Source organism: Dipodomys ordii, unplaced genomic scaffold, assembly GCF_000151885.1.
Source record: "Dipodomys ordii isolate 6190 unplaced genomic scaffold, Dord_2.0 Scaffold154, whole genome shotgun sequence".
NCBI classification, from domain to species: domain Eukaryota; kingdom Metazoa; phylum Chordata; class Mammalia; order Rodentia; family Heteromyidae; genus Dipodomys; species Dipodomys ordii.
The window spans coordinates 716,291-728,630 of NW_012267370.1; the positions used below are offsets into that span (position 1 = coordinate 716,291).

At 49.6% G+C, this 12,340-nt stretch overlaps 2 protein-coding genes across 3 annotated transcripts; both read right to left on the reverse strand.

The window, feature by feature from the left end:
• Nucleotides 1–358: 358 nt before the first annotated feature.
• Praf2 (PRA1 domain family, member 2) lies at nt 359–3,624 on the reverse strand. Its single transcript, XM_013032392.1, has 3 exons — nt 3,425–3,624; nt 1,605–1,822; nt 359–1,184 (listed from the first exon to the last, which is right to left on the reverse strand). The coding sequence occupies exons 1-3, from the start codon at nt 3,601–3,603 to the stop codon at nt 1,045–1,047; spliced, it is 537 nt and encodes a 178-aa protein (XP_012887846.1). The 5' UTR covers nt 3,604–3,624; the 3' UTR covers nt 359–1,044.
• A 417-nt stretch (nt 3,625–4,041) lies between these two features.
• Wdr45 (WD repeat domain 45) lies at nt 4,042–10,219 on the reverse strand. 2 transcript variants are annotated; one of them, XM_013032384.1, is made up of 11 exons: nt 9,808–10,219; nt 8,268–8,437; nt 8,084–8,158; nt 7,897–8,001; nt 6,336–6,441; nt 6,127–6,221; nt 5,685–5,764; nt 5,370–5,578; nt 5,189–5,290; nt 4,960–5,105; nt 4,042–4,493 (listed from the first exon to the last, which is right to left on the reverse strand). In XM_013032384.1, exons 2-11 carry the CDS (start codon nt 8,338–8,340, stop codon nt 4,384–4,386), a joined length of 1,101 nt encoding a protein of 366 aa, XP_012887838.1. In that variant the 5' UTR covers nt 8,341–8,437; nt 9,808–10,219; the 3' UTR covers nt 4,042–4,383. The 2 variants fall into 2 exon arrangements, with proteins under 2 accessions (XP_012887838.1, XP_012887836.1); XM_013032382.1 differs by having other exon boundaries at nt 9,700–10,219.
• Nucleotides 10,220–12,340: the final 2,121 nt, after the last annotated feature.

Sequence of the window (12,340 nt, forward strand, 5' to 3'; positions counted from 1 at the left end):
AATAAAGCTAAGAGACAGTGCTCAGGACCTGAATTCAGGCCCTACTGCTGGCACAATTTTTTCTTCTTTTTAGTATCCAACTGACTGTACATACTCTGTCCTCTTTAATCTCTGTGTGTTTAAAAAAATTGCGTATTCATTAGTGCCAGAGATTGAACTCAGAGCCTGCTAGACAAGTGATTTACCACTGAGCTATACCTCCAGCCCTCTTCCTGTGTTTCAATGCTGACCCAGAGGTAACAGGTTTGATTAATGGTCTATACACTTGGCAGAAACCCAGTCATGTATAATCTAGCAGAACTGAAAAGCAGGCTACTGTTCTTTGAAAGGTGCAATGACTTTACCACAGAGGCCAAACTGGCTGAAGAAACGCAACACTTTATTGTTGCAGCAACACTGATAAATGTGCCCCATTCCCAGCTGGGGCTATCCCTGGCCCTTGGTCCTAGACATTGTGGAACACAGGAAGAAAGAGCAAAATCTCTAAGCAGAGCTAGAGGAAGGCTTCTAGGACTGATGAGGTTTAGGGGTCACCTGGGACCAAGGGTTCAACAAGGTCAGAATACCTCAGTTCACCCAGCTGAGGACACTTGGGACTTGGGTTTAAGATTCTGTTATGTCCACTTGGGTTCTAAACTGGGGTAGGGTCTGGAGAAGCCTTAGTCCAGGTTTAAGATTTGAGTATGCCCTGCTTGGGCCTCAGCTTTGGGGTTAAACATGGAAGACTAATTAGAATCCCAGATTTGGTTAAGGGAGTATCACTGTTTTCACCATTTGTGATTTGCCATGGATACTCTGATCTCAAACTAATTTGGGAGCTGGATATAGGTAGCTCTGGGTCACAAATTCAGGGTTGGGGAAGACTCTGGTCCCTAGGTAATAGGGGTTTGGGTATGAAGGACATCCTTGTTTTGGAGTGGGATGTCCTGTTTTCTAACTAACAAGGGGCTCTAGGCTCCTATTTTAAAGAATGGGAAAGGGCTCAGTTTCGGATATGGGTTGGGGGTGGGAGCTGCTCCGTTCCTGGATCCAGACGCCAGGCACCTAGGATCCAGCCTCCTGCTCTTGTCCCAACGCCTCAAGTAGCAATCCCATTGGTGTCCGCTTGAGACCAATGCTTTCAATCTTGTTCTCAATCTTGTTTTTAAGGTTGCGCAGGCGCAGAGAGGCATGCACCAGGATCACTGTGGGCAATATCAAGAGAAGTAGGATCAGTGGAATGGAGCCTTACCTTGCTGCTAGTTGGGGACCCACAAAAAGGAATCGGTGTAAAGATAGGTCAAAAGAGTGGTGAGTGACCAGGATACCAGGATCCTCAGAGTGTGACCTAGTAATTTGTTCTGCAAATGGGACATGGTCAGAAAAGATGACCAATAGCCTAGGCCAGTTTAAAGGCACATAACACTAGATCTGAAAAGCTGGTAATAATAGGAGTATCCCCAGAAAGAGGGAGTGAAACCTAAGAAGATACTTTTAAGGGAGGCTTGCTTGTGCTCCTGGGTTTCCAACCTCCCTCTCAGCTCAGGAACCCCAGCATAGGGTAAGCCTAGCCTCTTGAAACTTGTGCTGACCATTTATCCAACTATTAAGTAGTAGAGACTCACGAAGCACTGGCCCGGCGATGCTGAGCAGGAAGGTGCAAGCGCCTCCTACAGCCGAGAGAACGAGGAAGCCTACAGCAAGCACTGCAGCCAGGCAGCCGGCTGGGTGACTGCGACGGCAGCGGCGCACGGCAATGCGGGTCTCAGCAGCCCACACCAGCACACCCAGAGACACAAGGATTATTAGCGCACTCAGGAGTGTGTACAGAGGACGCAAGTACCTGTGGGAACAAAGGAACGAAGCTAGCCTCACCATCCAGCAGATCCTGGGCCCCAAGAATTTTGGAACCTTGTCTCTGGATCCTCCAGCCTGGCAAATTCTCACCCACCCTTGCCAAGGCCAGGCCCTATCCTCCAGTGATTTATATGGACTCTCATTTCTTCCATACCAGTCCTATAATTCCATCTTCCTGAGGTCTCTATCCCAGGCCCTCCCATCCCACTTAAACACTGTAGGCTCCCAATACTTCTCTTTTCCTTTCTTTTTTTTATGCCGGTCCTGGGGCTTGAACTCAGGGCCTGGGCACTGTCCCTGAGCTTCTTTGGCGCAAGGCTAGTGCTCTACCACTTAAGCAAACAGTTCCACTTCTGGCTTTTTCTGAGTCATTTGAGATAGGAGTCTTTTTTTTTTGTCTTTTCTTTTTTGGTACTGGGGCTTGAACCCAGGATGTTGCACTTGCTAGGCAAGTGCTTTGCCACTGAGCTACATCCCAGCCCGAGATAGGAGTCTTATGACTCAGTCATCCCAGGCTGGCTTTGAACCACGACCCTCAGCTCTGAGCTTCTTGAGGCTGGTTTTTTCTTCCTATTCTATATTAGCAGGGCTCCTCCAGTATCCTCTCCTTATTCCAATGTCCCCCATTTGGGCCAAACTCCTGCAGATCCCTCACCCAGGCCTTCAGTTAACACATATTTCCCACCTCCCAGGTCGAGGCACATTCCTCCCTCCCTTGCATAGTCTCTAAGCTCCCCCTCTAGGCTTTCCACCCTTCTCTTCTTAGTGTATGCTGGTCCTGAGGCTTCAACTTAGGTCCTGGACGCTGTTCCTGAGCTTCTTTTGCTCAAGACTAGTGCTCTATCACTTGAATGGCAGCTCTATTACTGGTTTTTTGGTGGTTAATGGGAGATGAGTCTCACTTTCCTGCCCAGGCTTTGAATTGTGATCCCCAGATCTCAGCCTCCTGAGGAGATAGAATTACAGGTATGTGCCACCGGCACCAGGCTTCCATTCCACTCTTCCAGCCCTGCCCAGGGTGCCTCCTCCAGATCCTTCATCTATCTCTGGTCTTAGGCTTCTCAACCCAGGTCATTCCTCTGGGTCCAAGTTCCCCAAAAGGAACCTGCTCCAAGCATGTTCAATCATAGCCCAGCTTCCCTCTAACACCAGATTCTCGACAACCCCACCTTCCAAAGCCCTTCAAATTTACATTTTCATCCCTGTCACTGTCCTCAATTCTCCATAGCTGCCTTAATCTGACCCTAAGACTCACATCACCTCACCTCCTAGATATTCTCAGGATCTCCTTACATTGAGATCCAACCTCCCAGCTCACTTTCCCCTTCAGTCTCACACTTTTCTCCAACCTACCCAGGTTTCCCATCCCTCAATCTCCTCCTCTCCCTCCCCTTCCCTCTGCCACCCCAACGCCGGCACTTCCAACAAACCAAGATCTGTCTCTTTCAAGTCCCTCGGACCCTCTATTTCTTCCAAATTCACCCTTCTTGGCCTAGCATTTTTCTTAGGTTCCCATTTCTGGACCCGTGACCACCCTCCATGCCCTGCTGGCGTCCCCAGCTAATCAATCGCTACCTCCCTCCCTCACCCAGCCAGAGCGAGGCCGATGCCAAAGCAGAGAAGGTAGTTGGTTTGGTAGTAGAGGAGATTGTTGATGACACGGTGGCACCATCGCTGAGGGTCGCGTGGATCCGGAGCTGCCAGACGCGCTGACCCCAAAATAAAGTCGTCTAAGGCTCGCAACGGTGGCAGCCGCACCTCCGACATCCTGCGGGCTGCTGGACCAGCCCGAAGGGCAGTCCGGACTACACTACCCATCACACCTCGCGGCACCGCGAAGCATAAAGGGAAATGGAAGCTGGGCGTGACGAACAAAACATGTGCACTGCGCAGGCGCGCCAGCTCACATAACCAGAAAAGCCAATAGCATGCCATCTAATTTACCACAAACAAGGTCTGCCGGGAAATCAAGCCTTCTTGCGGCGAGGGACATTCTGAACTCAAAACTTTCGCTGTCTCCGAGCAGATAAACCGCAGGGGACGGTACAGGGCGTTGCTGATGGCCCAAGCATATAGTAGCCAAACAGGCAGAGATTAAGGTAGCCGCGATTGTTGGAAGGACCCGAGCTAGATGTACTTCCTGTTTGGATCCCCGACCGCCACCCCTCCCTCCCCGGGAAACCCCAAGCCCCACCCTTGAGGTCGAGACGTAACTGCCGTTGAGGGCCTTTTATTCAATTCATCACATCAGAAATGTCTTCCTGGTAAGCTTTAAAATCCCCAGGTTGGATTAGGGACATTTTCTTTAGGCTGGGAGCCCCAGGGATTCTGCTATCTCCCGGGTTCCTAGTCTGGCCCTACGGGCACAGTCCTAAAAAAATGCTCTGGGGGAAGTGAGCTATTTATATAGACATAGCTCTGCTTGAGTGGAGGGTGGGCCCAGGCCTCATTAACGCTGGCTGGTGGCTTCCACAGGACTTTGACCCACTCCCCAACTCAGGCTCTGAAGTGTGCTATTGCAGGTTCCTAGCACAGCCCCCAGGGTCCTTAAAAGTCATCATCATCACAGATGTCAAGATACACGTCAAAAGCCTCTCTGTTGCAGTTTCCATCAGGAGTGAAGACATACTTGTGGAAGGTCCCATCTACGCAGATGGCTGGGGGAGAAAGAAATGGTAAAAGTTTAAGGGCTGCCAAAGCAGTAATCACAAACTGAAATTCTCTCACCTGCCCCATGGCCTGGGGACTTTACCCAAGTGCCATATACCCTTTACTGATCCATGATGGAGTTGAGCCACCTCTCTCTACCTTCTGATAGCTCTCAAATTCTTTGTGTGTGCACACCAGCACTGGGGCTTGAACTCAGGGCTTGGGCACTGTCCCTTAGCTTTTCCATTCAGAGTTATTGCTCTACCACTTGAATCACAGTTCAACTTCCAGCAGCTTTTTGCTGGTTAGTTGGACATCCTTTCATGGGCTGGCTTCAAATTGTGATTCTCAGATCTCAGCCTCCTGAACATAGGAGTGAGCCACCAGCCCCTGGCACCCTCAAATTCTTATAGGTCTAACCTTCAGACTTTTACCCATTCATTTTCCCCTAACCAAGAGGCTATTCCTACTCACCAATCACAGAGTTGACATTCTTGGAAGTATTGCGACCAAAGGCGCAGATGCAAGCTGACTCAGCAGGCACAATAAAGCTCGCCAGGCTCCATTGAGAGTCCACGTACTGCCCAATCATAGGGCCCACCTTGCCCACACGAGCCAGCCTGCAGGCAGCACTGAGTAAGCCAAGGTATGGTACATGAGCAGAGGGTTGGAGATGCCACAGAATGGGGAAGGGAGTACTCACGCAGAGCGGCGGTTGAGGCGGGTATCCTTGAGGGCAAAGATATGGACAGTGCCCTTATCACTGGAAGCACAGAGGAAGGAGGAGTCATGGCTGAAGTTAATGCTGGAAAACAGATCAACAGTGATGCCCATGTGACGTGTGATGTGAGGCCACCAGCCCACTACATAGATCCTGTGCTCACCAGTATAGGGTGGCGGGGTCAGTGCCTCGGCGCAGCTCCACCAGTTTCTCCTTGGACTGGGTGTCAAAAAGGCGAATAAGGGTGCCTTTTTGGGAGGCTGAGGCTACAACTGTGCCTGGCTGATTCAGAGACACACAGGCCACATCACTCTGATGGGCATTGATGGTAAATGGAGCAGAGGAAGTGCCAGGCTTTGTGCTTGCCAGGTCCTGGAGTAGGAAAGAATACTTTGGGCTTGAGAGGGGGGCTAAGAGTCCTCAGGGAGAGCCAGCCTTGCCACCTTCCTCTCCACCCTTTGCCCACTGGAGGGCGTACCACAAGTTGTAGACTTCCACATTTGTGTCCTGGGAACACTAGCAGTTGCTTCTCCAGGCTGGGGCAGAGATCACAAAGTCCTAGAGTGTGAGGATGAAGTGGAGGTGAGCAAGTAAAGGGTCTCAGAATGGAGCTAGAGAAAGGCCAGACTTCAACAACCCCCTCTAAAAAGCTGTAGCTCCTAATAAGCTGTTCTGACAGCTTCCCGACACATCCACCTATATCCTCACCAGATGTTTTATGCAGTCATCTGGGGCACCCAGGGCAGGGCCAAGGATGGGGAGCAGGAACTGAGGGATGGAATGGACTGAATCTCTGGGCACACTCTGTGCAGGGTGTCTCTCTTCCTGTCTTTTTCCCAGCATGTACCCATTCTTTTCACTCATCTCTGTCCTATACCCAGTCTCCTACCATTACACATGCATATCAAGAGTCCTCTCACCTTTGGGGTTGTCTCGGGTGTCAAACTCAAATAGCTTTCGGGGATTGTCAGGGAAGGAGTATACATAGATGCGGTTCCTCAGCACGATCACGATCCTGCAGGTGTCACATGATACAGGATTGCCATGAAGAGAGAGAGTAGCTGTCCAGGTAAGACTCTCACTTGCTGTTGGGACTCTTCCCCCCCACCCCAGTCTTCCTTAAGCTCACTTGTCATGGCGCATGCGTACAGCCAGCACTGGCTTGGTGAAGGTGAACTCCAGCACCAGCTTGTCCTTGGAGTCCTTGCCCTCCCGGGCATCGTCCCATATCAGCACTGCCGGGCAGGTGGGTAGGTTGGCCAAGGTTTAAGGTGAGGGGCAGCCCTGGTGACTCAGGACCCACCTCTATTCCCCACAGGGCTTCAACTCACTCACCTGGCATTTCTCTAAACATTCAATGTGAGCATTACCCAGAATGAATACTTAAAAGACTCAATGTCTGAGAGAATGGGTTCTAGAAAGGCTATCATTTGGACATGAGACAATCAAGGGTTGAAGGGGCTGAATGTCTGGATAAGGAATTAGTCCATGAACAAACAAATTCATTCCCAGGCCTGGAACTTACCCCTCAGTAGTTATTTCTGCCTCCAGAGTCCCAGTTATACCCCAGGAGCTTTCTAAGAGGAATTCTAGGGCTCTGTCACTCACCTAGGTAACTCTTGCCATGTTGTGGTGGGATCAACAGGCAAACCCCTTAAAAGCAGATGGCACTTGAGGCCCAGGTCAAGGGGGTGTTGGAGAGATGGCTCCAAAATTTGGAAACATATTGGCTGTGTGGTCACTTACCCTCCCTACCCATTTCCTCATAGGTTCAAATGGGGATAATGAGGGCTGGGGGCATGGCTTAGTGGCAGAACATATCCTTAGCATGTGCAATGCCCTGGGTTCCATCCCTAGCACTGCAAAACATAAGGGAGGATGGGATGGTACTTCCTTTCACATGGAGTTAGTATGAGAAATTACTGTATGTAATATAGACTGCTCAGAAAAGTTATCTGCTGCACAGTAAGTGCTCCATAGTTAAGGAAATGGCATACAAAGGGTACTCAATAAGTGCTCTTGCTTTGTTTTTGTGATTATAGGAACCCAATCCAAGGTCTTGTGCATGTCAGGCAAGTGCTATACCACCTCCAGGCCCATTAACTGTTTTTTGGTGTCCTCTCTCTCTCTCTCTCTGTGCTGGTCCTGGGGCTTAAAACTCAGGACCTGGACACTGTCCTTGATCCTTTTTTTGCCCAAGGATAGTGCTCTACCACTTGAGCTACAGCTCCACTTCTCACTTTTTGGTGGTTAATTTGAAAATAAAGTGTCTCACAGATTTTCTTCCTGACCTGGCTTCAAACTGTGATCCTCAGACGTTGGCCTCCTGAGTAGCTAGGATTAAAGGCAGGAGCCCCTGGAGGAACCCAGCTCCAATAACTTTTGTTTGTCAGTCCTGGGGCTTGAACTCAGGGCCTGGGAACTGTCCCTGAGCTTCTTTTTGCTCAAGGCTAGCACTCTACCACTTGAGCCACACATAACGCCACTTGTGCTAGGGTGCCAATGTTTTGGTTTTTTTTTCATGATAACATAACACTAAGGTGCTACAGTTATAAGATTTGTGACTTTTCAACTGTGGGCCTCACTGTGGGACTCTGAGGTGCTGACACCTTCATCTGTCAGTGCCTCTGGGTGTTTGTGGGAAGCCAGGAATTCAGGGCATCTGGGCCAAGGATAGGCTGGGCACTTACCTGAGATTTCTGAGAACTTGGGGCTGCCACCACCGCCTACCAGGGCCAGCAAGTTGGAGCGGTGCAGCATCTCTACCAGGCCAATGCTGCCCACCTGTTCATGGTCTGGACAGGGACCAAGGTGTCAGTGGAAGTGCCTAACCATGTCTGGCCCTTCTGCCAACACTGCTTCCCACTCCCAGCTCACCCAGATGCCCCTTCTCCATCAGTGGCTCCACATTGTAGATTCGCACACCTGTTTCCATGGCGCAGCAAAAACAGCCTGGAGATAAAAGGAGTCTGACTGCTTTAGACATGCTCAAGGGAGAAGATGGGCCCTTCTTCCCTTCCCCCTTCCCTCCCACAAGAATACCAGTGCAAGCCTCCCTTACTTTGATCTTGGTTAAACCGTAGGCTGGTTACTCCTCGAAGTGGCTGAGACATGTTCCAGAATTGCTGTCGCATACACAAATAGGATACAGTTGAGATGATTTTCCAAGCACTAGAGACTTCTGTCCACAAGTCGCTTCCTCTTTCCGACTCGGCTGACTTCTTTGCTGGTCTGTAAAGAAGACAAAAACAATCATGGAGCCAGGCGCTGGTGGCTCATGCCTGTAATCCTAGCTACTCAGGAGGCTGAGATCTGAGGATCACAGTTCAAAGCCAGCCTGGGCAGGAAAACCCATGATACTGCCATCTCCAATTAACCAGTAGAAAACGGGAAATGGTGGTATGGCTCAAAGTGCTAGAGCTCTCGCCTTGAGCTGAAGAGCTCAGGGACAGTGCCCAGGCTCAGAGTTCAAGACCCACTACCAAAAAACCAAAAATCATGGAGGTGTCCTAGAGTCTCTGCTCAAAGTTACCAACACCACCAACTGAATAGCTAGACAAGAACCTCACATTTTCTCACTTGAGTAACCCCAGATCCAGACCAACAATTAACTGGAACTGCCCCTTCTTGCATCACCTCCTGCTTAGACACCAGCCCTTACTGACTGGTTAGGATGTAATGGGGGAATCTCTCTTCCTTACTCCAAGTCAGTCTTGGCTCCCAAGCCTGACATAGCCTGGAACCACTCCCTACCTGCTTGTCATTTTCAAAGCTTCAATCCAGTCTTCAACTTCACTTGCCAGTAAATAGGAAGGAGGTCAAGAACCCCCACCTTCCTGAGACTGCTGTAGCCTGCCACTCACTGCTATCCTCTCCACCAAGCCAAAGACCCCTTCCCAGCCCTTCCAAGAGCCTTCTTCCGTGATGACCCCTCAGGAACTAAAGACCTGACCTACCAGGAACTCTTTTATACAAAATCCCTTAAGTGCATCCCTTCCCACAGGCTAAACCCACTATCATGTTTGCCACTCCCCTACCTTATCTCCTTTAGATTACCACCCCCTCCCCTACACCCTGCCCCAAGGTGCATCTACTCTCTCCTGACCCTTTCTCGGGCTATCCCATCCCAAACTCAAGCTAGGAAAAGGCTCCACCTCTCAAACTTGCTACTTGGCTAGTTCACGTTCCCTAAGGATTCGCATCTTCCCTTCTAACATCATCCCAAGACTGTGCTCGGGTCCAATGCTCATCCTCAAAGAGCCCAAACCTCCCCCTCCAAGACCTCCTGTCAATCTCACTCCAACACAGCCCCACCTTGCAAGACTCAATTTCCACACCTGTGATCCAAATACCCTCACCACCCCAAAACCCTACCTGGGATGCCTTCTTCTCTTCCAAGACTAATCTTGTTTCCCTTCAATACATCTGCCTCAGATTCTTCATATACCAACCCACCCTCCACAAGACATCCTCTCCCCACGACGCGGACCAACCCCTGGGATCGTGCTCTAGTTGCTTCTCGCTTTTCTCCTTTTGTTCCACGAATTCCCCCCTGAACCCGATCTTTGCTGTCGGTGCCGCCAGCGGCCCGGTTTTCTGACCTCCCGGGCCTTGAAGCCCGGCTCCGGTGTTTACATCAGGTCCTGCTTCCGGAGGAGGGAATTTGTGAACGGAAGTGACTCATCCCGGCCAAAAAATCCTGTCGAGCTTCTTCTATGCCCGGTTGGGGATCTTTGGAGCATCCCCGGTAGCAAGCACGGTTTTCTCTGGAGGGATCCGGGAGCTTCGGAAGCTCGGGCAGCAGGAGTCGGATCCACGGAAGACCCAGATTGCCTACAGCCCAGGGAGGGGAGGGTGAAGGGAGAGTGCCTTCCTTCTTCTGGCGGAAATGGGCCCAGCACTCAATTCTTTAACCCCTGGAGAGCTGGAGGCTAAGGAGTGGATCTTAGAAGTTGGCTTGCTGTGGCCTCAGGTATTTATTGACTTAAGGAGTCTGATTTAGGGCGTGGGCTGAGGACGCCTGGGGCAGGGGCAAACTCAAAATACCTTGAAAGTTCATTTCTGTCGCTTAGTTTTGGAGAAGGTAGGTGGCTGGGACTTTTGCTTTCTTTTTCCCTACTCCACCCCTCAGCTCTTTTATTTACAAAATAAAAACTACTTTTAATGGTAAAAGATTGAAGAGCTTACTGTGGAAACAAGGTCCTGAATTATGAATTTTACTGGAAATATTTTTTAGCTGAACTTTAACTCTCGGCCTGTGCACTGTCCCTGAGCTCTTTTGCTCAAGGTTAGCCCCCTACCACTTTGAGCCATAACTCCACTTCAGGTTCTCTGATGGTTAATTGGAGTCTCAGGGGCTGGCTTTGAACTGTGATCCTCAGATCTCAGCCTCCTTAGTAGCTAGAATTACAGGTGTGAGCCACCAGCACCTGGCTTAAACGTTTTGTTTTGTTTTTGTCAGTCCTGGGGCTTGAACTCAGTGCCTGGGCTCTGTTCTTGAGTCTCTCTGTGCTCAAGGCTAGCACACTAACACTTGAGCCACAGTGCCACTTCTGGCTTTTTCTTTTGATGAGGTACAGAGAAATCAAACCCAGGGCTTCATGCATGCTAGGAAAGCACTCTACCACTAAGACACATTCCCAGTCCTAAACTTAAAATTTTTGAATTAGGTGTAGATTTGCATATAATTGTAAGAAATGGAGAAACAATTTTTTTTTTGGCCAGTCGTAGGGCTTGAACTTGGCTTGGGTGATGTCCCTCAGCTCAAGGCGAGCGTTCTACCCCTTGAGCCACAGCGCCACTTCCAATTATTTTTGGTTGGTCGTGAGGGCTGAACTCTGGGCCTGGCCACTGTCCCTCAGCTCTTCAGCTCAAGGCGAGCGCTCTGCCACTTGAGCCACAGTGCCACTCTGGCTTTGTTTTGCTTCTGTGGTGCTGAGAAATTGAACCCAGGGCTGAGCCAACTTCCCAGCCCCCAATTTTTTTTGCCAGTCCTGGGGCTTAAACTCAGGGCCTGGGCTCTGTTCCTGAGCTTCTCTGTGCTAGCACTCTACCACTTTATCCACAACAGCACTTCAGCCTTTTCTGTTTATGTGGTATTGAGGAATCGAACCCAGGGTTTTGTGCATGCTAGGCAAGCACTCTACCACTAAGCCACATTCCTAGCCCCTGTCTTTGAGATTTCTATTAATCAGATAATAACAATGTTGCCTAACTAGAAATCATGTCTTGCCCTCTCCTTTCATCTCCCAGCACATGCCACAGTTTCTTTCTGCATCTCTGGCTACTTTTCCACTTGTATCCAATTTCCAAATATTAAAGTATCCTTCAACATGTGGGAATTTCTGTGGCTTGAGTATGTCCCCTTAAGTTCATCTGTTGCAAACTGAATTCCCAAATTCACAGACTAATGGTATTTGGAGAAGGGTATGTAGGGAAATAATCGGGTCATGAAGTCAGTCCTCATAAAAGCATTAAACTATGCTTGAATTATGCGTATTCTCAGGAGTAGCTTTGTTGTTGCTAAGGTGCTGGCAATCAAAACGAGGCCTTGCAAATTCAAGGCATTTTCCCACCCAGCTCCATCCATAGTCATCCTCAGTTGGAGTTCTGTCATTCCAGAGTGAAAAGAGGTAGAGCACCAATCTTGAGTGAAAAGGACAAGTAAGAGAGCAAGGGCCAGAGGGCTTGGAATGTGGCTTGGTGGTAGCATGCTTGCCTAGCAGGCATGAAGTCCTGGGTTCGATTCTTCTGTACCACATAAACAGAAAATGTCGGAAGTGGTGCTGTGGCTTAAGTGGTAGAGTGCTAGCCTTGAGTATAAGGGCTTAGGGACAGTGTCCAGGCCCTTATTTCAAGTCCCAGGACTGGCAAAAAAAAAAAGAGTGCAAGGCCCAGAATTCAATCCCCAACTGCCAGCACAGAGGGAAAAAAAGGAACTTCAGCTGGACCCTGGTGGATCATGCATGTAGTCCTAGCTACTAAGTAGGCTCAGATCAGGATTATGGTTTGAAGCCAGCTTGGACAGGAAAAATCAATGAGATTCTTTTTTTTTAATTTTATTTTATTTTATTTGTGAACATACTGTACAGAGGGGTTACAATTGCATGGGCAGGATAATGCATACATTTCTTA

Bases quoted from the DNA above. Each gene is read 5' to 3' on its own strand.
- Praf2 (XM_013032392.1), bottom strand. From the start codon at position 3,603: ATGTCGGAGGTGCGGCTGCCACCGTTGCGAGCCTTAGACGACTTTATT. The intron at 1,823-3,424 runs GTGAGGGAGGGA...TTGTTCCCACAG, and splicing joins ATCGGCCTCGCTCTGGCTGG to GTACTTGCGTCCTCTGTACA. The intron at 1,185-1,604 runs GTGAGTCTCTAC...TATTGCCCACAG, and splicing joins CATCGCCGGGCCAGTGCTTC to TGATCCTGGTGCATGCCTCT.
- Wdr45 (XM_013032384.1), bottom strand. From the start codon at position 8,340: ATGCGACAGCAATTCTGGAACATGTCTCAGCCACTTCGAGGAGTAACC. The intron at 5,765-6,126 runs GTGAGAGGACTC...CTCACACTCTAG, and splicing joins CACCCGAGACAACCCCAAAG to GACTTTGTGATCTCTGCCCC. The intron at 5,579-5,684 runs GTACGCCCTCCA...TTCCTACTCCAG, and splicing joins GTGGAAGTCTACAACTTGTG to GACCTGGCAAGCACAAAGCC.